The sequence below is a fragment of the Esox lucius genome, chromosome 11 (assembly GCF_011004845.1).
Source record: "Esox lucius isolate fEsoLuc1 chromosome 11, fEsoLuc1.pri, whole genome shotgun sequence".
In the NCBI taxonomy this organism is placed as follows: Eukaryota; Metazoa; Chordata; class Actinopteri; order Esociformes; family Esocidae; genus Esox; species Esox lucius.
This window is the reverse complement of record NC_047579.1, coordinates 44,565,498-44,593,049: the sequence shown is the minus strand read 5'-3', so window position 1 is coordinate 44,593,049 and position 27,552 is coordinate 44,565,498. Positions and strand designations below refer to the sequence as shown.

The 27,552-nt window shown below is 39.5% G+C and overlaps 1 protein-coding gene across 4 annotated transcripts in view; it reads left to right on the top strand.

Moving 5' to 3' along the window:
• axin1 (axin 1) overlaps window positions 1-27,552 on the top strand; it is a 47,881-nt gene that overhangs the window by 7,381 nt on the left and 12,948 nt on the right. For 2 of the 4 annotated variants that reach the window (XM_010874607.3, XM_010874609.3), the window contains exons 1-5: window positions 5,091-5,239; window positions 11,730-12,713; window positions 24,206-24,352; window positions 25,869-25,965; window positions 27,029-27,166. In XM_010874607.3, coding sequence (XP_010872909.2) covers window positions 11,809-12,713; window positions 24,206-24,352; window positions 25,869-25,965; window positions 27,029-27,166 — 1,287 coding nt within the window. In that variant the 5' untranslated portion in view covers window positions 5,091-5,239; window positions 11,730-11,808. Of the gene's footprint in view, window positions 1-1,296; window positions 1,718-5,090; window positions 5,240-11,729; window positions 12,714-24,205; window positions 24,353-25,868; window positions 25,966-27,028; window positions 27,167-27,552 lie in introns of those variants that run through there. The other 2 variants (XM_020051249.2, XM_010874608.3) reach the window with 2 other exon arrangements.

Genomic DNA, 27,552 nt, shown 5'->3' with positions numbered 1-27,552 from the left:
GCATTAATGGTGCCTTCACAGATGTGCAAGTCACCCATGCCATGTGCACTGATGCACCCCCATACCATCACGGAGGCTGGCTTTTGAACCGTGTGCTGGAGGACACGGTGTCCATAATTCACAAAATTAATAATTTTGATTTGTCAGACCACAGGACAGTTTTCCACTTCACCTCAGTAAATGAGCTCAGGTTCAGAGAAGATGGTGGTGTTTATCTTGTTTATATATGGTTTCTTCTTTGCATGGTAAAGTTTTAACTTGCATTTGTGGATGCAGCGACATACTGTGTTCACAGAAATTATTTCGTAAGTGTTCCTGAGCCCATGCAATTATTTCCACTACACAATAGTATTTGTTTTCAATGCAGTGGCGCCTGAGGGCCCAAAGATCACAGCCATCCAATATTGGTTTTCGGCCTTGTTCGTGGCATACAGACATTTCTCCAGATTCTCTGAATCTTTTAAAGATATGATGTACCATAGATGATGAGATCCCCAAACTCTTTGCAATATTATGTTGAGCAATGTTATTCTTATATTGTTGCACTATTTGCCTGCACAGTCTTTCACAAAGTGATGAACCCCTCCCCATCCTCACTTCTGACATACCCATCTTTTAATATCCAATCATATTAATGACCTGTTGCCAATGTACCTAATTAGTTGTGATATTAATTTGTTTATGTAATTGGTTGTGTGATATTCCATCAGGTTTACCTTTTTACCATTACACAACTTTTTCAGTCTTTGGTTGCCTTTTGTTGCATCTGTCACTCTGTCACTTTTTAAAAATGTTTTGCTGGCATTAAATTCAAAGTATTCAAAATATATTTTTCAAGACACAATTAAATGTTTCAGTTTCAACATTTGATTTGTTGTCTTTGTATTGTTTTCTATTGAATACAGGGTTTAAATAGTGTGCACATAATTGTATTCTTTTTTTATATACATTTTACTCAGTGTCCCAACTTTTTTGGAAACAGGGTTGTATACTGTTTGTGTTTTTATTTGTTTTTATTTGATATGGGAAAACCCAGAAAGAAAAACAGGTTTGGATTTATTTTAAAGCAAAGTAATAAAAAAAAGACCCATTTGAAAACATAGTTAAGATAAAAATATTCAAAGCATGGCATATTGGCCGTACCCAGGTTCCTTTTACCGACACACCCTGGGATCAAAAACTGTGTTGAGTTTAATAGCATAAATAAAATTCAAACCAGAAAATGAAATCAAATACTACTACTATATTGTAGAAAAAATTCCTAGGACACCAATTGGTGCCTTTTTCACATTTTGTAGTGTACTGTATATAGGGTCAAAAGTGAGGGCAGACAAGTGTCATAAATGTGCCAACTATGATAAATAATTTCTCCATTATGCTTATAGATGCAAATGTCAAATATATGTCAATAATGTAGTACATTTTGTTTGGGTTTCATGTGGAATTACTCCATAGTTTCATTTTATTCAGGAGCATGATATTAGTTCATAACGCAACAAATGTTTTCTTGTTTCTCTTTCAGAAACGAATGGATAGAAAATGCATCCCGTTATGGCAACATTTCCTATTGGCACTAACATTGACTTTGCTAGTACTCAGAGAAATGTCTTCACTGGCACCTGAAATATCCAATAAGCTTGCAATGGGAACCTCAGAAAATGGATGTCAAATTGGAGGAGAAAAATCCTTAAAACAATGGAGTAACATTTTACTAAAGGTAAGTTTTGTTGTTTCACATGATTACACAATATTTTCTCATCTCCTTTGAGAGATTTCATCCATTTTTGAATATCGAGTCATTCATTTTTTAATATGTCAGCAGTCATAACGGCCTCCAGGCCAAGACTTAAGTTCTTATTAATGACCCAGATGTCAGGTAGATACAGTAAGCCTATGTCGGTGAGCAGTGTGGATCATTGTTATAATTATTCTCTAGAAGCGTTAGGTGTGGTCTTTTTTTAAAATGTTTTCCTCATTTCTGAGAATAAATGTGGGCTGCAATTTCTTCTGTAGGCAATCTAATCTTCTCTAAACTGTCTTGAAAATTGCATATTCACATAATATACTGCCAGATATGTTGTCATTGTACACCTGAATTCAGACAATGTTCCCAGTATCCAAAATGTGTTCCCTGATGTGGTAAAACATTGTTGTGGACTTAGAACAAGGAATTGTTTATCTATAAAAAAGAAAAGATAATAAGAGAAAAAAAAAGATGTAATATTTTTTCTGTTAACTGCGGTATTTTTTGGTATTGCGTATAATTCTGTTATCATGATGACAGTGGAGGTGTGATTGATGCAGGGGCATTGCACCGCAACGCACTCTGCCGAGTTAGCCATTCTGTGTCATTTGAAACCTCTGGCATGTTGTGTGCCCTTGTGGCTAAAATGCTTGAATAGTTGTGCACTTGAATGCCACTACATGCACAAATCTTCCATAGCAAATGTTCCCAGAAGCAATTCAATGTACAGGAGTGAAAGTTCTGACGCAAGCTAAGTTCTGAAGAAATCTATGTCAGTGTAGTTCACAACTTGTGCCCATGATATGTTGTTGCGCGGCAGGGCAGTATATACTGAAACACAGCATTATGGCATAAAATCTGCCGTTCAAATACATTTTTCCAAAAAACCCTACAACAATATAAACTTCATGGTACTTCTGTTTTAATGGTCTTCAGTGTTCTAGTTCATCTTACTATATCCAAAGCCACACTTCCTTCCATTAAACATTATTTCTTGGACACAATATATAGTTTACCAGAAAAGTGTAAGATCAAACTGAATTTTCAAGTGATGATGTCGCCAGGCGACGTAATACTGATACCTACCGTGATGTGTTTGCAGTTTTTTTTTTTTACCATTAAAGGTGAAAACTTTTTTTAAAATAAGAAAATAGATCCTGAGAAAGATATGGTCTTTCACAATACCAGCAAAAAGCCAGAGCCAGATCAATATACATTTTCCCTTTTGCAAGCACACAAAAACATTAATGAGCAACGTGGTCAGCCAGAAGCCTTTATTCAGTTGTTGTTCCCTTCTTCATTACTTTAATAGAAATTAAATGACAAAGCTGACTGTCAGACTGACTGTAATTAACATTTACATTTTAGTCATTTAGCACACACTCTTATCCAGAGTGACTTAAATATATTATTGATTGCTCACATATGGGACTGGAGTATATGTGTTACATGGGGCAGGTGAGGGGAGTAATGAGCCAATTGGAAGCTTATTAGGTGGTCATAATATTACGGCCAATTGCCAGGACAGCTGAGTTATTGCCAAATGTACTATAAGTGCCATGGTATCTTTTGTGACCACAGTCAACTGTTTAATGTTCTGTCTAATACAACAGACAATGCAGTGCAATATCCCCTTGACTAACCTGTGGCATGGGGACTGAATCTGGACCAAAACGAACAGATCACAATTGACCCTGCTAAGCTTCAGCATTCACCTGACTGATGTTAACATGGGGCTATAAAATCCAGTCATATTTTAACCCAACCAGCTTACAACATAGGGTGTAACTAACTATAATTCAAGATGTTGAAACAAGGACCTCAAGTTCTTGAAAGGCTTCATACATGTTAGATTTGTGTTGGCCCATTCAGTTCCAGTGAAAACATGAAGCCATGGCAGGCATCCCTAAAATATATGATGTGGTTTCAAAATATGTGCAGTCATTCTTTGTACTGTGCGAACAATCTAATCTGGTCAAATCATCAGAGACCGAATGGCTTTTTGCATTCCAATGGCCTTTGATCTCAGTGCAGTAAAACCTTGAGATTTCAGATCTGATTGTTTGCAGGTGAGTGCAGCTACAGAGTTTGCAGGTCTAATACAACACAGAGAAGTTGGATACATAGTCAAAACACGTTTACCCTGCGAACATATGTGTATGTTGCTCAAGGGAACTTAAGATTAAACAAACTGTTGGAAGTCCCCCTGCAAGAACTTTGTGTACACATTACTATCGTTTGGTCAGGTGTAGGAATACAATCACAGGCATTCCTTTTGATATTAATCACTTTACAAGCTGCCAAGGAGTTAGAATAGCCAAAAAACTACCACCATGACTTTGGTAAACCCCAGCAAAGATGAACATATCAAATGATGAGATGGTGATAATAGACTCACTATGCCGCTCTTCTTGTATGACATTTCTGGGTAGATAAGATGCAATCTAAGTCCAGATTGTTCATGTGAAAATACTTAACTGCGATGTGAGATGGAGTACAAACAGACAAACCAAATAACCTAATTTCACGTTATACTTAAAAATACCAGAAAATGACATACAACATTTATTTATAACCATTGAAATTTATATTCTCAGGGTAGACTGGAAGGAGGCAATTTTTAAAAGTGGTTGCACATCAGACCTTTGTAACATATTTTTTTATTGACAGTGCCTCAACTAGCTTTTATATTGTGGTTAGAAAGCAAGCAGGCAAGCAAGTTTTTTTTATATAGCACAATTCAGGCTACAAATCATAGTTGAATATTGGTTGGGGCACCCAGGGCACAGCCCAAGGAACCTTGACCTTAAGAATGCCCTATAGATTTTTTTTGTCATTCTTAGATATCATTATATTGCACAATTCAATGCAAAATGAATAGAACTGTATGACAATTTTATTACACAATTGTAAAAATGTCTATCCACGAAATCTTGATTCGCCCCCTCAGAAGACGTGAGCCGGCATTCTACATTCAATATGTTTCCATGCTAAACATCCTTGTAAAAAGTTTGTAAAATAGCCTTTGTTAAAAAGACTATAAGTCCCTTATTGGAACCTGGTCAGAATTAAATGTCCTTCTCCATATACATATTGCTTTCCTTGTAAATCATTTCCGCATGAGAATTTTTTTTGATTATTTTTGCAAAGGAATGAAAAAATCTGTACAGATGAGTAGATAATTGACAGCTATGCATTTGATAAATTATTGCAAAGGTATAAAGAGCTTGGCTACACTACGGAATATTTTAAGAGAATGCGCCTCCTCCCTTTCCCCTTCCACGCGCGGCAGTATGGTTTTTGAACGCGCGTGGCGCTGTATATCTTCTGTACCACCACAAAAAGGAGTGAGAAACAGCCATGGAGAGGTGGAGAACGTTCTGTTTTCTTTGTTATTTTTAAACTCTAGCTATTCGCATCTATGACACGATTCACAGTGAGCTGTACACCCAAACATTCCCGATGCACTCGAAAACGGCAAGTAGATTTTCACAGGTGAAGTATAGAGCACTTTTTTTCTGCTTAGGGTTTGGGATTGCGGTAGCCGGAGATGATATGCCATCGCTGTGCAGTGTGTGAATTTGTATGTGTGCGTGTGTGTGTATATGCGCGAGAGTGTGTCAGTTCCGAGATCGAGTGTTCTATCTGCTGCGTCTTTGATCGATTCTGAAAATGTTGGGGTGTAGGTCGTGAACCTCTTTGAACATTATTTGCTCACGATACTTACATGTTAATAGGTAAATGTGTTGCAAAGTTGCGTACTAGTCGGTTGGTTGCGGAAGGGCCTCGCTGTGTGTACGGAGTTTGTTTCTGTCTCCCCTCCCCCATACGTTCTGCTGCTGTGCTGCTCATACTCAGAGAGGCCAAGACATGAATGCAATGAATGTGGGGCTCACTTCAAAGCATTAGGGAGGGCAGGGAAGGGGTGTAGTATACAGTTATAATAGCGACAGATTACGATCTTTGAAAATGTAGGTGCATACATATGTAGTATTACGAAACTGAAAACCGCGACACATATCTGAATGCGCGCATGAGATTACTTGCATTATCTACGGGTTCACAGTTGGAATCATATCACAGCCGGTTCTTGTTATATGTGATTTGTGTTTTTATATATAAGCTATTACGTAGGCTATATTGTGTCTTGATAGAATTGCTGCAACAATATGGTTACTTTTTGCTTACAGTGTATATTTTGCATTTTTTTCCTGGAAGGCTATGTTGCTGAGTTAATTGATTGCGCCGTTGTTTTTTTGGTATTGTACAGTGGAAGTTGTTGAATTCTTGTTGTTACACAATTTGCCCCATTATTTTTAATTGGATTGTTGAATTAAAGTAATACAGAGATTAACTGTGGTTGTCTGATCCTGGGTTTGATACTGACATGACATTTTTTATTATGAAATGAAAATGCAGTAAAATGCTGTCTACTCTGGAATTTTGGATGCAGTATTTAATATACTTTACTGCAATTCATTTTTTTCACAAGGGCACTTCTGTTGGTTTCCAGACTGTTAAATTCGTTCTAGATATTGAGCATCTTGAAATGTATAATGTTGAGATTTGCTAGTTACTACTACTTGAGTTTAGTATTTCACTCGTTTGTGGAGATTATTATCTGTGAATGTGATGATGATTAATTGAGGCTAGTTAGTGTTTTCCTTCACTATAGGGGGTGAAGTGTAAAAGCCTCTGTCTGTCCACTCCATAGTTCTTAAATGACCACATGATCACTTACTCCAGGACTCAGCAGGGACTGAAAGAATTTGACTCAAGGTCGTCCTCTGATATGATCAGGCAGAGTTCTTGCCTGGCTGTGTTCACCGCACACAGCAGCCATCATCACAGTCATGGCAGATTGGGCTCTGCCTGCACCCTGCAGTTTCTCTTTTAACCTTCAGAATGATCTGTCCTTGTGGGGCTATTTCATGCTCAGGTTATTCTCCTGTAGTAAACTGCTCAGACTTGGACATCACAAGTCTTCAGTGGTCTTGTGTGGAGATTTTGTTCTTTGTTTCCTTTATATGACATGTCAAACATGCAAACGTCTATTTTATTGTGAGAAATAAATTAGCAAGCACACTAATTTGCTTGGGTTGGAACACAGCCCTGCATTCCCACCATTGCACACATACTGTTGTAAACAACAACTGGGTCAGGTGGGCATCATTCTAACCCCCTAAGACCTGAGCTTTGGTGCAGGAAGCCTAGAATCTCCACATTTGTGGACATAGGGGCTCAGGAGGTTAAAGATTGTTTTATTGCTCAAATTATGTTCTTACAGTATTAGGCTTTCATAAGGCAATTCAGACATTAATTTAGGTTCACACAGAAAGGAGTCTTAAGTGCATGAAGCTTTGTAACCTTTCCTTACAATAGGCAAACAGGATCGGGTAGCTGTATGTCATGCTGATTGTAAACGTTGACTTTGGAAAGGAGTTGTATCATAAGCAAATGTCAGTTTTGTTATTTTGACTTTAGTGTTTGACTTGCTTGTTTGACACCACCATTATAATCAACAAAGGTTTATCTTTCAAAATAAATATTCCTCTTAATTTACAGCATTGTTCTCACTCGGAAAACAAAACATTAGCAAAATGTTGCCCTATTAGCTGGAATTATATTTCTTAAGGTACTGAAAGGTCTGACATGATTTGAGTTGATTTAGTGTGTTTGGACGCTGTGAAAATGTAAAGAAAAACAGAATGCAATGGTGTGCAAATCTTTTAAATGTATGATAGAAAATAGTACGAAGACAACATATGTTGAAACTGACAAATGTTATTTTTTCTTGACAAATATAGGCCACTTTGAATTTGAGGTTAGCAACACATTTAAAAAAAGTTGCGACAGAGGCAACAAAACACTGGAAAATGTGTGTAAGGTTAAAAAAACCAACCTGGTAGGGCATCTCACAACTGATTAGGTTAACTGGCAACAGGTCAGTAACATGATTTGGAATAAAAAGAGCATCCCATAAAGGATGAGTCTTTCAGAAGTAAACATGGGGAGGGGTCCACCACTCTTTGAAAGACTGTGCAGGCAAATAGTGCAAAAATGTAAGAATAACGTTTCTCAGCGTCAAATTGCAGAGTTTGGGGATCTAATCATCTAGGGTACATAATACCATTATAAGATTCAGAGAATCTGGAGAAATATCTGTACGCAAGGGACAAGGCCAAAAACCAATATTGGATGGCCATGATCTTTGGGCCCTCAGACGGCACTGCATTAAAAACAGACACGATTCTGTAGTCGAAATCACTGCTTGGGCTCAGGAACACTTCCTGAAAATCAGTACGTTGCTGCATCCACATATGCAAGTGAAAACTCTACCATGCAAATAAGACACCATATATAAACAAGATCCAGAACCACCGCTGCCTTCTCTGGGCCTGAGCTCATTTAAGATGGACTGAGGCGAAGTGGAAAACTGTCCTGTGCTCTGACAAATCCAAATTTGAAATTCTTATTGGGAATCATGGAAGCCGTATCCTCCGGGCTGAAGAAGAGAGGGTCCATCCTGCATCTGATCAGTGCACAGTTAAAAAGCCACCATCTGTGATGGTATAGGGGTGCATCAGTGCACATGGCATGGGTGACTTGCACATCTGTGAAGGCATCATTAATGCTGAACCATATATACAGGTTTTGGAGCAACATATGCTGCAATCCAGAGAAATCCATGTGTTTTCCTGCGAAGGCCTTGCTTATTTCAGCAGGAAAATGCCAAACCACATTCTGCACGTATTACAACAGCATGGCTCTATAGTAAAATAGTCTGTGTGCTAAACTACAGGCTTACCTGCAGTCCAGTCTTGCCCCCCATTGAAAACAATTGCTGCATTATGAAACAAGAAATATGACAAAGGTGACCCCGAACAGCTGCAATCCTATATCAAGCAAGAATGGGAAAACATCTCATTTTTAAAACTACAGCTGTTGGTCCCCTCAGTTCACAAAAGCTTATAGAGTGTTGTTAAAAGAAGAGGTGATGAAACACAGTAATAAACATGCCTCAGTCCCAACTTTTTTGAAATGTGTTGCTGGCATCAAATTCAAAATGGGCATTTATTTTTCCGAAAAACAATAACTTTTGTTTCAACATTTTATAAGTTGTCTTTGTACTATTTTCAATTAAATATAGGGATTAAATGATTGCACATAATTGCATTATGTTTTTATTTGCATTTTACCCAACTTTTTGGAAACTGGATTGTAGTTATACATTTGATATGTGTCAACTATTAGCAATCCTAACGTGTCTAATAAAATGAAACAGTTTAAATATTTATCATTATTGAACTTGAAAACTTAATTTCAACTTAAAGTAATGTATGGGAGCCTTCATGTTTCACTGCTGTATAAAAGTGAGGTAATATGGATGTAAAATCCCGTCATCCTTCACTCTTTTGAAAGGGGAAGGACTCGCAGATGAAAAAGACACATGGTTAAATCATGCTATGGGTACGCAATAACAGAATGAAAACAAAATACACCACTTACCAAGTCATTGGAAACCCTGGAATAATGAATTGGCTTGGTAGAACAGCATGTATTATGTTTCCAAACACACTGAGAGATGTTTCTGGACCTCTGTTGGAGAGTTGCATAACTCAGAGAAATCTTCTGATTATCAAGTCTCCAAAACTACATTTAGACTCATCCCTTAAGCCATGAAAGAAAGCAACCAAAAATGTATTGTTTTCAAATGGCACTGGTATTTGTATTAGAACCAGGTGCAGTTGTCAGATGTGAAAAGAGCGGGCTTGGCAATGAATTTACACATTTGAAAATAATCTAGTAGTCTACCTACTGTATAATATTGTGGTCGGTCATTGTTAGTTGGCTGTTTTGCCTTTACTGGTCCTGGGGCACTTGATAAGGTCAACGGTATCATGAACTCGACCAAGTACCAGGACATTTTATCCAAAAACCTAGTTGCCTCTGCCAAGTGGCTGAAACGTGGCCTCATGTGTGTCAACATTTTGTAATGGCCATCTCAGTCTCTGTACTTGAACCCAAAGAAAACCTTGGGATATCAAGGATCTGTAAAGATTCTTTATGGAGAAACGATTTATGATTCCTCCCAATGTGCCCAAACTCATTAAACATTATAGAAAAGGCTCAGTGTGCCGCCAGTGTCGGAAGAAGAGGGTGAACCAAGTACTTAAGTATTTAATGTTAAAAATTTATAATTGAGAAAATAACTACTCATTAAAAAATATATTATAGCACCTAATGGCCCAGTATAATTTTTTTTTGTTGCCCATCCTAAATGTATTTATTTGGAAGTGACTGTTCAAGCTACCTGTAATTATTTATGCAATCCTAAGGTGCAATCATCCTTGACCCTACCCTAGAACTGCCATTCGGTCCCTCCTGCCTTCTACCACTGGCGAAACACTCATCCATGGCCTCTTAACATCCAGACATGACTACTGCTGCCGCATCCTCTACGGTTCACCTGACAAAATCCTCAAACTTCAGTATGTCCAGAACTCTAACGTGATCTCGTTAACGCCTGTTAACGAGATCACGTCACCCCTGTTCTCCACAACCTCCACTGGCTCCCATTCAAATATAGGATCATTTTTAAATACTGCTCACCACCTACAAAGTCATAAATAACCTGGCCCATCCCTACCTCTTTGTCCGCCACACCCCTATCCGATGCCTCAGGTCTGCGGACACAACCACTCTCAAAACCACCAGGACCAAGCTCCAGACCTGGGGCGACAGGGCCTTTTCAGCTGCTGCACTCCCACTCTGGAACACTCTCGCCAACCACATCCATCAGGCAAACACCCTGCCATCCTTCAAACAGGCCCTTAAAACCCACCTTTTCAAACTTGTGTTCAGCAGTTACCTTCTCTCCCCTTCCCTCCATCTCATGATTCCCTAGTTCTTAACCACCTATACTTTATACTTTAAAAGGTCGTTTATTTGACCTTTTATTTGTACCTATTAAAGTGATTTCAATCTGCATGCTCACCCTGTGAAGTGCTTTGAGTACCTAGAAGAGTGCTATACTAGTTTTAATCATTATTTTTATTATTATAATTTCTGCTAGCTTATAGGCAACAATCCAAACGGCAAAGATAGGATTTTCATCAAGGTGTCTTTAGGACGTATTTTAGACAAATATTCTAAAGGGAATACATTCGTTATGGTCATTTGTAATCTATGGAGTAAGAATAGAAATTACAATCTTTTATCTTTATGTTTAAAAAAGCATTTTCTTGGACATTTCGGTCCATGTTTTGATATAAAACCTAGGAAAAAACACACACACTTGCTAATAAGTTCAGTCACCCTAAAATGCTTTTCCATTTCATGTAAAATTGTAACAGCCCTTATTTACATTATTTCTTAAGCAGCCAAGTGATGTTTCTGGTGGGGGGGGTATACACCAAGATATATTCTATAAACATGCATCAAGGATTTTCATCTGTAAATGTTACGTCCATAATGCTGAAATAACTGTCTCCATTTTATTCATACAACAGTTCTGCAACTGTTCAGAAACATAACAGTAAAAAATGCTATTGATCTTGTGTTGTATGTGTTGTATGCTGTGTGGAATTATTAGTGAACTTATGACGCACCAAACTTTTCTTTCTAGTATTGATTTATTTCAATAGTCTTTGCTAAAGCTTTAGGGGATAGCAAATTTTATTTCTTAGTAGTCAATATTTTGTTCAATCTTTTAAATGGGTGCTATTGATGTAAGCGATGAAATAATCTATGGCATCGCTGTTTTGGCTGGATGTATTTTTCAAATATTAGACATTACTATTACTAACCTTAGACATGTAATATGCAGTCTGTGCTTGGATAAAAAAAGTTATGTTATTAAGCTGTTTGTCAATGTGATCATTAATGTTTATACTTATTCTGTGGATAAGCTGTGTGTGTGTGTGTATGTGTGTGTGTAAAGCGTCCTCTCACTATATATACTTTCCTCTGTTTTTCCTTTCAGGAGAAATTATTTTGCAGTGGCATCAGTAGAGGTGTGGATCTGACAGTTCTGTGGTGTGGGCGGTACTGGGACGGGGTGTATGGACGCTGTGAACATGAGCGTAGGCGACAAGTTGGGGGGTTACCTGGTGGACATGGGGGGCAGCTTCACTGAGGATGCCCCCAGACCTCCAGTCCCTGGGGAGGAGGGGGAGGAGCTGGTATCCAGCGATGGAAGGCCCTACAGCCATAGCTTCTACTGTTCCAAGAACGAGAGCCTAAAGAGTGAGGCCTCTACGGCCACACCCCGGCGACCGGACCTGGACCTGGGCTATGAGCCGGAGGGAAGCGCCTCCCCCACGCCACCCTACCTTAAGTGGGCTGAATCCCTGCACTCCCTCCTGGACGACCAGGATGGTATTCACCTGTTCAGGACGTTTCTCAAGCAGGAAGATTGCGGGGATATGTTGGACTTCTGGTTCGCCTGCAGTGGCTTCCGGAAGCTTGAGACCAGTGAGAGCCAGGGCGAGGAAAAGAAGCTGAAACTGGCGAAAGCCATTTATAAAAAGTACATCCTGGACAGCAATGGGATAGTATCGAGACAGATCAAACCGGCCACTAAGAGCTTCATCAAAGACTGCGTGGCGAGGCTTCACATTGACCCTGCCATGTTTGACCAAGCCCAGACTGAGATACAGACTATGATGGAGGAGAACACCTACCCGCTGTTCCTGAAGTCAGACATCTACTTGGAATACACCAGGACTGGGGGGGAGAGCCCTAAGCTCTTTAGTGACCAGAGTTCTGTCTCTGGGGGCGGGAAAGTGTTACCAGGGTATTTGCCAACACTGAACGAGGATGAGGAGTGGAGATGTGACCACGAGCCGGATGTGCAGCCGGAGAGTGAGCCTACACCCAGCAGCCGGCTCACTCAGAAGTTGCTCCGGGAGACTGCTTCGCAACTTGTCACCAGCAACAAGAGATTCCAGGACATCCACGAGTATAGGTAAACCCCTGTTCTGTCTCATCCTGTGTCTGTAACTGCCTGACTTGTGTGTAAGTGCTGAATTAGAAAAAATCTAATTGTTTATTACTTTCTGTGAGAGTGCTGTCTGAAGGTGGAGATTAAAAGAGGCACTGGTTTTAGCACACTAGACGGCTTAAGAGGAATGCAGGGCAGGCAGAGCCCCTTGGGTATCCATGATGGCAGGGTTGGAGGAAGAGACGTTCCTGGTTCTTAGAAGGTGGAAGTGGATGCTCTTTGTGTTCTCCATGCAGGTGTCCGGTGAATGACAGGCTTGATAGGATTTGGTGGAGAACTCTTTAACTATAGAGGGAGTTGAGGTAAGCCTTGTTTAACAAAGTGAACCTTACACTAAACAGGAAAGCGTAATTCTGGCATTGTGAAAGTGTAGTGTTGGGTATACACTGCTGTTCAAAAGTGTGTGGTCACTTAGAAATGTCCTTGTTTTCCATGAAACTATACACTACCGTTCAAAAGTTTGGGGTCACTTAGAAATGTCCATGAAATTGGCTCCAATCAAGCGCCATCCACAGGGTATGCATGGCAAAATGGAGTGATAGCCTTCCTTCTTCAAGATCCCTTTTACCCGGTACAAATCTCCCACATCACCACCATCAAAGCACCCCCAAACCATGACATTGCCTCCACCATGCTTGACAGATGGCATCAAGAACTCCTCCAGCATCTGTTTATTTGGTCTGCGTGTGACAAATATTCTTCCTTGTGATCTGAACACCTCAAACCTAGATTTGTCTGTCCATAACACTTTTTTCCAATCTTCCTCTGTCCAGTGTCTGTGTTCTTTTGCCCATCGTAATCAATTTTTTTGGCCAGTCTGAGAAATTTATTTTTATTTGCAACTCTGCCTAGAAGGCCAGTATTCTGGAGTTGCCTCTTCGCTGTTGATGTTGAGACTGGTGTTTTGCAGGTGCTACTTAGTGAAGCTGCCAGTGAGGTTTCTGTTTCTCAAACTAGACACTCTAATCTGTTCATTGTTCACCGGGGCCTCCCACTCTTTCTATTCTAGGGTTGAGCCAGTTCTGTGTAGGGAGTTGTACATAGCGTTGTACACGATCTTCAGTGTCTTGGCAATTTCTGGCATGGAATAGCCTCCATTTCTCAGAACAAGAATAGACTGACATGTTTCGGAAGAAAGTTTGTTGTTTCTGACCATTTTGAGCCTGTAATTGAACCCACAATGGCTGATGCTCCAGATACTCCACTAGTCTAAAGAAGGCTAATTTTATTGTTTCTTTAATCAGTGGTGCTTGATTGGAGCCAATTTAATCCTACAATAGAACAATTCCCCAAAACACAGCTCCATACTATGCAAGAACTATTTAGGAAAGAAACAGTCAGCCGGTATTCTGTCTATAATGGAGCGGCCAACACAGTCACCTGATCTCAACCCTATTGAGCTGTTGTGGGAGCAGCCTGACCACATGGTACGTATATTTATGAAGTTTTTGGGTTAGTGAACTTGAGTTAATGGAAGTTACATGTAACCGGACTTAATTAGTACGATAATGATTTTCAAAGAAACGTTAAATCGTTAACAAAAATGTTAGTAAACGATTAACAGATTAACGGTTTGGTGCCCATTTCTGTGTATATTACAGAGTTTATGTAACCAAGTAAGCTGATTGGGAACATTTTCATAATATCAATGATGTCCTGGCCTAAGTCAATTGCTAGATAATACTTAGTTACACAAATACAATCAAAAACACTACATCCAATGGAATAGGCAAGAGAACACTACATTGCAGGAATAAGTATATGTAAATGTATATGTAAGCGAATGTATTCAGATGGGTATAAGGAGCATATTTACTCACTGAATGAGGTAGTACATGTGTACAGATGGGTATAAGGAGCATAGTTACTCACGGTATGAGGTAGTACATGTGTACAGATAGGTATAAGGAGCATAATTACTCACTGTATGAGGAAGTACATGTGTACAGATGGGTATAAGGAGCATAGTTACTGTATGAGGTAGTACATGTGTACAGATGGGTATGAGGAGCATAGTCACTGTATGAGGTAGTACATGTGTACAGATGGATATAAGGAGCATAGTTACTGTATGAGGTAGTACATGTGTACAGATGGGTATGAGGAGCATAGTCACTGTATGAGGTAGTACATGTGTATAGATGGGTATGAGGAGCATAGTCACTGTATGAGGTAGTACATGTGTACAGATGGATATAAGGAGCATAGTTACTGTATGAGGTAGTACATGTGTACAGATGGGTATGAGGAGCATAGTCACTGTATGAGGTAGTACATGTGTACAGATGGGTATGAGGTTACATGTATGAATAAGATGCTGCTTAGCAGGGGCAGGGATCAGGTAGCTGCTACAGAATATTGGAGTAAAGAGTGATAAGTATATTACCTTTGTCAGCATATGTTGTGATATTATTTCATCATATTATGCAGAATGATTTCAGCTGTGTAATGCAGGTCTGTATGTCAAAGCCTAGTCTCTTTCTGTATGTGCAGAAAGGGATTGTGTGATGTGACTGTCCACCTGAACTGTTGTCCTGTTGGAGCAGAATCCACATCTGAAAGGATAACGTTTTCTGACTAAGCAAGTATCCATTAGTTTTTAAGAACAACATATTCCCCCCATTTTAAAATTTCCCCCAGATTTTGTCAGTAAGCCATACTGCTATCATTGCCAGTTTTAACGAGAATATGCAGAGAATTTCTGCAGCTTCGTGTAGGTGAATTGCATGTAAAAATGACATCATTCAGATGTTCTTAAGGACACTTCACTCTGGGCTGGTTTACTGGTTCAGAAATTGATTGAATTACTCTATCCAAGTACTTGGCCCACTTTTGGACTAATCTTGACATATTGTGTATACCACATTTTCAGGAAGAGAATGTTGGAAATGTGTGTTTTTTTATTTTTGGGGGATTAGCCTGACTATAAAGTGACATTTACAAGTAACTATTTCAGTTTAGGACTAGTGCTGAGATTTAGAAATTCTCTGGACTGGCACCTTTTTTAGGCTGTTGGCCTATGATAAGGAATAGTTTTTCTGACTAACATCTGTTGTTAGTGTAGGTCAACTTGAATTGAAGTCACTTTTTGACAGCATCTTTTGATTTACACAACTTTCCAAACATGTTTGTCTATGGAAGAAGTGGTTAGAAAGTGACTTTTTGGACCTGAAAACCAAAACTTTCAGGAGATCAAAGGTCTCAAAGTTAACCCATTTTGCATACTCACTCTTTACAATGAAACATCCATGTCTTCATAACTGAAGTAAATATACGGCTAAGTTGTATTTATTTTAAATGCTCATAAAATGTGTCTACTGAAAAACCTGCCAATTTCCAGATTTCCTATAAAAGATTTTCAGTTTGACCTATAATTGCTGACTATAATTTAAGTAAATTGTTTTCCTTTTAGACATAAAAAGCAGTATTTGCATTGAACATACAAACATACTGGCAGTACAGGAATCTTAACCAAAATGATACTGGTTGGGTTTAAAAAAGAGTTAAAACAAACAAAAAAAAGTAGAAAAAACATAAACAAAGAAGAACAAAGACTCCATTACCAAGGTGAAAACTCTTTCTCTCTCTGGAAAAGATTGTCAGTGTCCTCAAAAAAGAAAATGTATTAATTTGAGTAGACCACTGAAGGCCAGCTCATACTTTTTTGTACTGCCGATTGGTTAGCTTAAGATCCTCAGGAGGATAATGTTGTTTGAGATATTTTTCGAATGGGCTTTTTTGTAGTTTTTTTTGTCCCTCCAATATAAGCTTTATACACACATACTAGAAAAAGCTTTTTTTCAACATTTAAATATGTTTTCTGTGATTTTTGCCCACCGCTGGTAAAATTGGCACTTGTCAAGCCCAAACAGGTCTCTAAAAATCATATACTATGTCATGTGCTCCATTATAAATGATGCACATAGAAACAATACATCGATCAGCCATAACATTATGACCACCTACCTTATATTGTGTAGGTCCCCCTTTTGCCGCAAAAACAGCCCTGACCCGTCAAGGCATGGACACTAGACCTCTGAAGGTGTGCTGTGGTATCTGGCACCAAGTCGTTAGCAGCAGACCATAAGTCCTGTAAGTTGCGAGGTGGGGCCTCCATGGATCGGACCAGTTTTGTCCAGCACATCCCACAGATGCTCGATTGGAATTAGGTCTGGGGAATTTTGAGGCCAAGTCAACACCTTGAACTTGTTGTTGTGTTCCTCAAACCATTCCCGAACCATTTTTGCTTTGTGGCTGGGTGCATTATCCTGTTGAAAGAGGCCAATGCCATCAGGGAATACCATTGTCATGAAAGGGTGCACATGGTCTGCAACAATGCTTAGGTGGTAGGTGTCAAAGTGAATGGTACGTGTCACATGAATGGCAGGACCCAAGGTTTCCCAGCAGAAAATTGCCCAAAGCATCACACTGCCTCCGCCGGCTTGCCTTCTTACCATAGTGCATCCTGGTGCCATGTGTTCTCTAGGTAAGCGACACACATGCACCCGGCCATCCACGTGATGTAAAAGGAAAAGTGATTAATCAGAGCAGGCCACCTTCTTCCACTGCTCCGTGCCCATTGTAGGCGCTTTTGGCAGTGGACAGGGGTCAGCATGGGAACCCTGACTGGTCTGTGGTTACACAGCCCCATACGCCACAAACTGCGATGTACTATGTGTTCTGACACCTTTCTATCAGTACCAGCATCAACTTTAGTAGTGCATCTGTTGGATCGGACCACACGAGCCAGCCTTCGCTCCCCACGTGCATAAATGAGCCACCCATGACCCTGTCGCTGGTTCACCACTTTTCCTTCCTTGGACCACTTTTGATATGTACTGACCGCTGCAGACTGGGAACACAAGGGCTACAGTTTTGGAGATGCTCTGACCCAGTGGTCTAACTATCACAATTTGACCTTTGTCAAAGTTACTCAGATCCTTACGCTTGCCCATTTATCCTGCTTCTAACACATCAACTTTGAGGACACAATATTCACATGCTGCCTAATATATCCCACACAATGACAGGTGCCATGATAACAGGATTATCAATGTTATTCACTTCACCTGTCAGGGGTCTTAATGTTGTGGCTGATCGGTGTATATTACACATTTGGCCCAGAATAGGATGTTTACAAAGTGTTCAATTTAAGAGTCCTAGACTGCATTTTCATTTCATTTAGCTAGACCGTAAACACTTTTTTCTTTCCATATTTACATGTGCATACCCTCCTTTACATCATCTAAGTATTTTCGCCATTGACACAACTTTCTCAACATCCTACAGGGTGTTATGTCTGTACGTTATAGAATGGACCTGTTCTTTCAAACCACTGCAGTTCAGCTGTTACATAATTGAAATGTAACTTCTAATTACTACCTGTCAATCCACCCACTGTCTAATTAATTTTTTCATAGAGCTATAGACACCTGTCTGATTCGTGGCTTTCTAAGGACTAGGCTGTTGCATGTTGGAAAAACTAATTGTTTGTTTTTGGAAAATGCAGGTGTAGGCTCGACCTCTTCACTGTGACTTAATTTTCGAGTTCCACATTTCTATATGTAAATAGACCTCAATTATCCAAAGCTTCTCTCCCATCATCTAAATCACATTCTCCCTTTCGCTGCCTGTCGGCAGCAGTGCTGTTCGCTGTACAACTTACCAAAATGACATTTGAATCTCATGTTTACATGCAGGTGGGTGGCTTAAGTGGAAATGCTTTTTTTATGCAAATGTCTGAAGCATTACTTTTTGGCATTCTTCCTACTCTATAACCAGAAACCAAAACCAAACTGGTTCACCACATACAAGCAGTTGCAACATGATTATGAAGGAAATGACAAACTTTTTTTTAATCTCTCTTTTTGAGTTATTTGACAATGGGCAAATATGTCTGTTCATTTTGTTTCAAATCCCCACCCTACTTTCGCCCCTGGACATGATTGTTTTAATTAGTGAGAGTACTGGATTTTTAGGTTGTTTTGAAATGATTATTTCATTAGTTCTAGTATTTGGCTGGAATTACAAAAAGATTACCCTCCATTTTTAAATAGCCTTTTAGCATCACCCTTTGGGTTTTTGTGCAACTAAATGTTGCATTAGTCAGATGTCTGTTAATGCTCCAAGATGAGAGGGACCAGATAGGATTTCTTTAGGATATTTTGATGCTGTTCAACAACTAGATGACAAATAATGTTATTACAAGGTAACAAATAATGTTATTATAAAAATAAATATATATATATTCTCCAGGTGCAAAGAAATGGACTGATGGGTTAGAATAACAAGGGCCTACATCTACAGTATGTTACGCTTTTCACCCTGTGTCACATTCCATCAAGAGGATGGCGGTCAGTTTGTTTTTCAGGCCTAGGCTATTCACTGTTTAGAAAGTGCCACTGTTGGGCAGCTATTTCCTCCTGTTCAATAACGTCTTAGCCAAGTCATTGGTTATAAGAAACATGTTGAATTGTGATCTATTTATTGCTGTGCATCCAAACTGATACAACTAAATGGTGCAGAAAAATACAACAATCGAAATGCCAGTGCTGGTTAGTAAGCATCTCTTTCCTCAGGCTCTTTCTGTCTCTCTGTGATTCTGTGAACATTGACATTATGGCTGCTGCTTCAATCATTAGAGGATTCTAGATCATGAGCTTGAGTGCTGCGTCGATATAGTCAAATCATCAGAAGCTGCGGTAATCCGAGAGCTGCTTCCTTTCATGATCCATCCCTTTCCTCCTCTGTGGCTGAACCAGGCTGGGCTTAGAGGCTCATAAGCAGATGCCTCACTTTCAGGGTGTGCATTGTCATGGTTCAGGCTGCCATTTTTCCTGTGGAGCGCTGGAAACGTGAAAGCGGCTGGATTTAGAATTTAAAACCTTGGTTTCCAGGAGACATTGGGCACAGCAGTGTGCTTCCAGTTCAAGGGAAACCACTGGTAGAAAGGAGGCATCCTGCTTGTCACTTGGTCCTCAGCTGTGCACACTTCTCTTAAAACAGGCCGTGAGCTCCCACAGCTGCTTGCATTTGCATTTCCTCTCAGAAGGCTTTCTCCTTCATATTAATTCCATATTTACATTTCTGTGACTTGTTTGCTGTGTATTGGTTGAACTCGTTTTTGTGTGAATGTAACAATGGGATGCCATCACAGGATGGGCTTTGTTCCTCAAAGATTGATTTTAGAGCATCAATAGCAAATGTATACCAGTATACCAAACCCCCTTGTGCCTTGCTGCTTAGATGATTTTTGTGTGTGAGGCTTTTAAGACTTCAATGTATATGCGTCTTCTCCCTTTAAATTCAGACCAATCCAAGTGAAATACCCCTTTTTACTTCTCCTTACTTTATTTATTCTTCTTCAGGTTATGACATTATATGTTGACTAAGGTTAGGCTAGAAAATGTCACGCACGTTCACCATATGTAATTATCTAGACTTTCCTTGAAGGACAGATTAGGCTATGTAATGGCTTGTTTTGCACACTGCCTGAGCTTGCTAAAAGGCCATAAGCACCATTTCATGACTAGAGTGCTATGGTATTAAACTGTAATCTTCTTTCCAGTCATAAACGATTATAGGTCTTAAGGGCGGCGGATAGGACAGGGCAAACTCTGACAAAAAAAGGACATACTTTTATGTAGCCTATTATTTTCATTTTCTGTTCAGTAGGTAAGGAGTTTGATCCTGTTGGTTTTATTTAGAAGATTTGCCTCAGATTGTTAAGGAAGACTCTGTGTTGATTTGTTGCTCTTTACCAAAATAACCCTGGTATGGCCCTGACAAAAGAAGGTCGCATGTAGGGCTATCCAACATTTTTCCATTTAATTTCTAGTCTATGCTATGTCTGATTTTCTTGGATTGATTGTTGACAACCTACATTTCTCCAAATTATTAATCTCATCCTTTTTAACATCATTCAAAATACCTAATTCTTTGAGAAATATTATTTATCTCATCTGTATCCTAACTGATTAGTTCAGAATGTCTTCTTTGGATTGTTTCTTTTTTATTTCATTTGAGTAAAATATGGGCTGACTGATAATCAGTCAGATTTATTCTAACCTGGGTTAAGTTCAGTCTCTGGTAAGACTTGAGTACTTCGAAGTGCCCAGGAGGGAGTATGTACTGTACTGAATGAACACTTCAGTTCAAAGATGAAGAGAACAGAGGCCTACCCAGATCTATAATTCATGTGAAGGGAGCAGTTTGAAGAGTGTGTTGATGGAGGTTGAGTCCATGATGGAGGCTGTGGTTATGCGATACCAATAAGAATTAGTACACTTGTAACTACTCAAAGCAACAAGTGTATATACATACACTGTGTGCACAATTATTAGGCAAGTGAGTATTCTGACCGTATTATTATTTTTATGCAATTTTTCCAACTCCAAACCACATGAACTTGAATGCTCATTGGATTGAATCATTTTCAGGTGATATGTATTTGTGTGATGAGAGAGGGTGTGGCAACAGTGAATAACACCTTATATCAAGGTGTGCATAATTATTAGGCAGCTTCATGACCTCAGGTAAAATGGGCCAAAAAAGAGATTTAACTGACACTGAAAAGTCATACATTGTAAAATGCCTTTCAGACAGATGCAACACTCTGAAGTAGCTAAACTATTGAGGTGTGACCACCAGACACTCAAACGTTTTGTTATGAATAGTCAACTGGGGTGCAAAAAATGCATGGAGAAGAAAAGACTCACATTAACTGCAAAAGACTTAAGAAGAATTAATCATGAAGCTACCAGGAACCCATTGTCCTCCAGTGCCACCAAATACCAGAACTGCAACCCTACCTGGAGTGTCCAACAGTACAAGGTGTAAAGTGTTCAGAGAAATGTCCAAGGTCAAGAAGGCTGAAAGAAGATCACCACTTAATAAGATTCACACGTTGAAGCGTATAGATTGAGCAAAAAAATACCTGAAGACAGATTTTTCTAAGTTTTTATGGACAGATGAAATGAGCGGGACTCTTGATGGACCAGATGGATGGGCCTGTGGCTGGATCACTAATGGAGACAGGGCACAACTTCGTGTCAGGCGCCAGCCAGGTGGAGGAGGGGTACTGGTATGGGCTGCTATCATTAAAGATGAGGTAGTTGGACCTTTTCGGGTTGAAGATGGACTGAAACTCAACTCCCATACCTACTGCCAGTTTCTGGAAGATACTTTTTTCAAGCAGTGGTACAGGAAGAAGTCCTCAGCATTCAAGAAGGCCATGTTCTTTATGCAGGTCAATGCTCCATCACATGCATCCAAGTACTCCACTGCTTGGCTAGCAAGCAAGGGCTTCAAAGATGCCTGAATAATGACCTGACCCCCTTCCACACCTGACTTAAATCCTATTGAGAATTAGTGGGCCATTCTCAAACGTGAGATTTATAGTCAGGGAAGACAATGCACCTATTTAAAAAGCATTTGGGAGGCTGTGGTTGCTGCTTCAGCGAATGTTGATCATGAACAGAACAAGAATCTGACAGACTCCATGGATGGAACGCTAATGGCAGTTATTGAAAAGAAGGGTGGCTATATCGGTCACTGAATATTTTTAAAAGGCCAGAAATGTTATTTAATTTTCATGTATTTAATTATTTGTTGCACTTACTCTAGAAATTATTTTAGTAATTTAGTTGCCAAATAATTGTGCACACTAATTGTTCCCTAATAATTGTGCACGCTTGTGTTATTCCCCTGAGAAAGATCAAAACTCCTTTCCTTTGTTAAACATTCAGGTTTGCGGTTCAATTATATTTAGGATTGACTGAAGGCATTGTGTTTGTTCAACAATAAAATAAATCTTGAGGAAGAGGATTTGCCTAATAATTGTGCATGCAGTGTATATACTGTATTTTGATTTAGAAAAATATATTTATATATTATTTTTCTATTAGGCTTGAATGGAAAGTACCTACCAGAAAAAAACTAGATAGATAATAGAAATCCATTAAAATGCAATTGTGAGTAATAGTAGTTATAGTAAAGACCCTTGCCATGTAATAGAAACACTTGCATATATGTTTGGAGAAATGGTTTGCTTTCAGATAGAAGCACTTGCTCGTATTATGACAACGGACTCCCGACTTCTGCCAATAGTTTTTCAATATATTTTAACTTCAAACCAGTCCCCGCTGTGTCATTCAGGGTCCCTGAATATGGTGACATTTTGTTAAACTGGCAATGACTTTACAATAAATGTTTTAACAAAATTCATGCAGATGATTTGGCTACAATGGGAAATCAATGTTGTCACAAACCACAGTTTGAACGCCAACAATGTTCTTTTCTTCCACTGGCATTCTGGGTGTAAGTGTACTTTACTTACTTAGTTAAATAACCAAATGAGAGTGTGACATTACATTTTATTTAGATTTTCCGAAGCAAGCCTCACACTGCTGTGATTTGTGAGGTTTGCTTCTAATAGTTGGTAGTTCAGAACAGAATAAGCCTGCTTGTGAGAATGTGAAGAACATTTTCCATAAACACACACCTGAATGTACACATGACTCATGGTTCTCTGAAATGCCCTCTGAAAGCATAACACTATATGATCCTATTCAAGAACTTCTCTAACCGTGTTTGGAACAAGCTTTAAATATGATGTGCACCTGATCTGGATTGTGATTTATAGTCTGCCGTTTTGGAATAGTCTACACAAGAACTGTAATTGTGGTGGTCGGGATACAGGACTGTGTTCAAAACAAATACTAGTATGCTTGCTTAGGTTTCTCAAAGGCACAGCTATTCAACCTTTAAAAAGCACCTTACAGTGTAACTCTTCTCTGAGACACAAAAGTGTTTAAAAATTGCATTGGAACTTTGCAAACGTTCTCTTATGTTTGATATAACCATACATTTTCCAGAAATATTTTAACGTTATTGAATGTATCCTGAATATTTTCAGCTTTTCATCAAAACATTCTACATTGTCTCAGCCTCATGGCAGTGAATGACATTTGTTCAGGGGAGATAATCTCTGGCTGAAGTAAAGGATGGAACAATTATGTGCAGATATGCATTGTCCTTTCTGAACTATGCTTATGGTTAGGTTATGTTTTCATATTATCCAAATGGTTTGGTGTTAAGGTTTAGCAAAGACTTCCTAATTAAATTAAGAAGTAGCGCTCACTATTGCCCAAGTGGATGTGCTACACTCCCGGATACACCTCTAAATAGAAGCAAATCTGCCGCTATCCTTCTGACATGAAGTCAACAATATTAATGTGGTATTCTTACATCATCAGGATCTTTCGACCAGGAAGTTATATTCTTCTGTCTGGAGACATTTTATGTTCATACGTAATATTTTGTAGCGTAATCTCCTGACTGCACCTTTTCAACTCCTACTATGGTTATGTATACACATTTCATATTTATCCTGTAGGAATAAGTAACCCTGTCCAAAGTGTGAAGTGTTAATGTTCTGAACGCTGTGTTTCTTCCAGACAAGTGCCATGGCGGGAGCCTGTCAACCCATACTATGTCAACACGGGTTATGCTATGGCCCCTGCCACGAGCGCCAACGACAGCGAGCAGCAGAGCGTGTCCAGTGCCAGCGACGTAGACACGCTCTCCCTAACCGACAGCAGTGTGTATGTACTCATCCAGCCTACGCACGCACATACGCACGCATACAACCAATCAGGCTGCGTTCACCTCTTAAAGGACACATGAGCAATGACGTTGTTTGCCTCCAGGATGAAGCTGAGCATATGGTTATGTATTTTGCACGGTCCCACACAATTGAAATGCAAAAGAATTGTGTGTATAAAAGAAATCACTGTATGCATGTCATTTTCTATTTCATCCATGCCCAGCATGTTAGCGGTTCTACCTAGCTAAAGTCAATTACAGCGCACTGTGGCAGTTGTTTCACAGTGGGAAAACAGAAACAAGTGTTTCATATTCAACAAGTTCAGGTACTGTTTCAAACGTGTTTGAATTTGTTTGGTGCCTAATGAATGCCACCTGGTTTGAGTGTAGTGCCTCCTGGTGCTCACAGAATGTTGCCGTTTTCGCTTGGTCTCCTCATTGAGAGCATCCACACATCTCTGCTCCTCTACTCAGTCACCATCTGCTCATTATCCACGCTGGTGGAAGCTGTATTTAATAGTATTTTAGCTGATTACAGAGTTTGTAAACTGAAAGGTACGACAGAGCCAGAGGATGCCATTTGACGGGCATTGATTTGTTTCCCTTTAAATCAGGTTTAGTGATTTTCAAAGGAAACGGTGAATTGTCCGTGTTAGAAGGGAAGCTCATTGAAATGAATGGAATTGTGCACGTTTGAATGAGCTTGCCATAAGGATTTGCACTGTTGGAATAAGTTTAACTTTATATTTGTTTAATCACATTGCAAGTGGACTAGATTTTGACAGGTGCTGTTCTATTTTTTCAATATAACAAACAGAAATAGGAACACAATGAATAGTGGCTAATTAAAAGGAAATGGCATAGCTTATGTTTACAATTGTCCGTATTGCTTCACAGCCTTTTTTTCAAGGTAGATTTCTCAGGCTTTTTTTGACAGCAAGCTCAATTCTCCCTTCTCTCACCGCCTCAATCATTTTTATTCTCTGCGTCTGACACCAGCGGTTGTTTTAGTGCAACAATCCTCTATCTTCAGCCTTAGCGGGAAATGGCATGCTTTCTTTACAATATGGAGCTATGATATGTTGGCAGAGGGAAGTCAGCCAACGAGGAAAAAAGGAGCAGTGCTTTGAGTTAAGAGATTACACTGGGGAAAGCATGTTAAATAAACATCAAAGGCTGCACAGCAGGACAAAAACATGTGTGGAGCATGATAGATTACATGCCATTATCAGCTGTTTGCTCCACAGCTCCTGGCACAGACAAACCAAGCTCGGCAGGACCACTGCAACTTGGGATTAAATAAATTCATAGCTGTTGTCAACAACTGCACCACTCTCTGGTAGTTCACTGCTAGTTCAGGGGCAGAAATATCCGCAAATGAATGAGTAATATATATATTTATTTAATAAATGTTTTCTTAAAATGATTAAGCTACCATTAAAAATGTATTTGCCAGGTCAATGTGAATGGATGTACTTTTGAGTGTTTCTTTTAAATTGTTGTTTGGTTTTCCAGAGACGGGGTTCCACCGTACAGATACCGCAAACAGCATCGACGGGAGATGCACGAAAGTGCCAAAGCAAATGGGCGAGTACCACTACCTCATATTCCTGTAAGTAACATGGGCTTTAGCATCAGGCATGTAAGCACAAACACCTCGTTTCGTAACAAACCCAGTCACCCATCCAAAAGAAATAAGGCTGTAGTTTAGTGTATAGTGTTGATTCGTGTTCTACATTTAAGCTGCTCTGTGCATCTCTCGCTGGGCCTGTGATTGTGTGTGTAGCTGATGGAAAGTCATATGCTGTCTAAACTGTGCCTGGTGCTCCTCAGGTGTGTGTGTGTGTTTGAGTGTGTTTGGGTCATACGGCAGTATGTCTCCTGTGGCGTTGGCAGCTCTCTGCAGCTCGCTTCACGAGATATCCTGTCTTAATTGGGCCTCTAAGTTTAGAGTCCTATTTCACAAGGCACTGTCCAAAAGGTTGCATATGGAAAGTGTGCATTTTTGTGTGAATAGATAGAATGCAAAGTAATGATGATGAAACAAGCTCTATGCATTTCGTAGGAATGGAAACATTGTGCTGAAAAATGCATTAAAAGTGATTCCTAAAGGCTATAAAGCTATATACAGCTACTTTGGGTTGTATGTGTGTAAAGCTATGTTGTAAAGCGGTGTTGTAAAGTGGTATTAATTAAGATGAATAGGAATCCAACTTTAATCCATTTCTAATAAAGAAATTCCATTCAGAGCTGGATGCATTTCCAGAATTGTAATCCATCATATTGACATATCCTGTATGCTTTGGGTGGATCCCTGATTAAAACCACCCTGGAGAACAGGATAATGCTCCAACAATGCTTCTCTCCGGCTTCAGTTGTGAATAAGTAGTTAAACAGTATCTTATAAATGTAAAGTGCTCTCTGATTGAATATGCACTGATGAGGATTATTTTGAATGGACAAATCACCTATTTTAAAGCCTGTCTGTGGTGTTCCAGCTGGTTTATTAGCTTTTCCCAACGTGGCATGTGTCTCCGAGTGTCAGTCACTTGATGGGGTATGGTGTCTAGCTGCAACGGGTCGATCTGGATTAGTTCACGAATGTGTCTTCTTTTTCTACCCTGTTGTCTACTGGTGGAATCGAATATAACTGGAAATGGTGTGTTTCCCTCTAGCGCACAAATCGGATACCAAAGGACATCCATGTGGACCCGGAGAAGTTTGCGGCCGATCTAATCAGCAAGCTGGAGGGAGTGCTGCGGGAGAGGGAGGCCCAGGAGAAACTGGAGGAGAGACTGAAGAGGGTTAGATTGGTACGTTGTCATGCTCTGCAGAAACCCCACCTTGATATCTGTCTGGTGGAGGCCTTATGTTGCTCTGTATTCTCCCCTCATATAGCCTCTTTCAGAATCTTTTGTATAGCAAATCCCTGTTTATTCATCTGTCTCAGTTTCTCCTTTACATGCGATAAAATGGTTCATGAAACTAGATTAAAATGTGTGGGGGGGAAGGATGAGACTCCCACTTCACCCCCCTTGATATGAATAGGAGGTAGCAAACTAGCACATCAAAAACTAAAAAGGTCTGTTTCTATATGTTATGCAGCAAAAGTATCCAAATTGGACTTCATTACCTATGTTTTAGGTCTGTTACAATAAAAAAGTAATGACAGATTTTGCGAATAGCCACATTTCCTTTT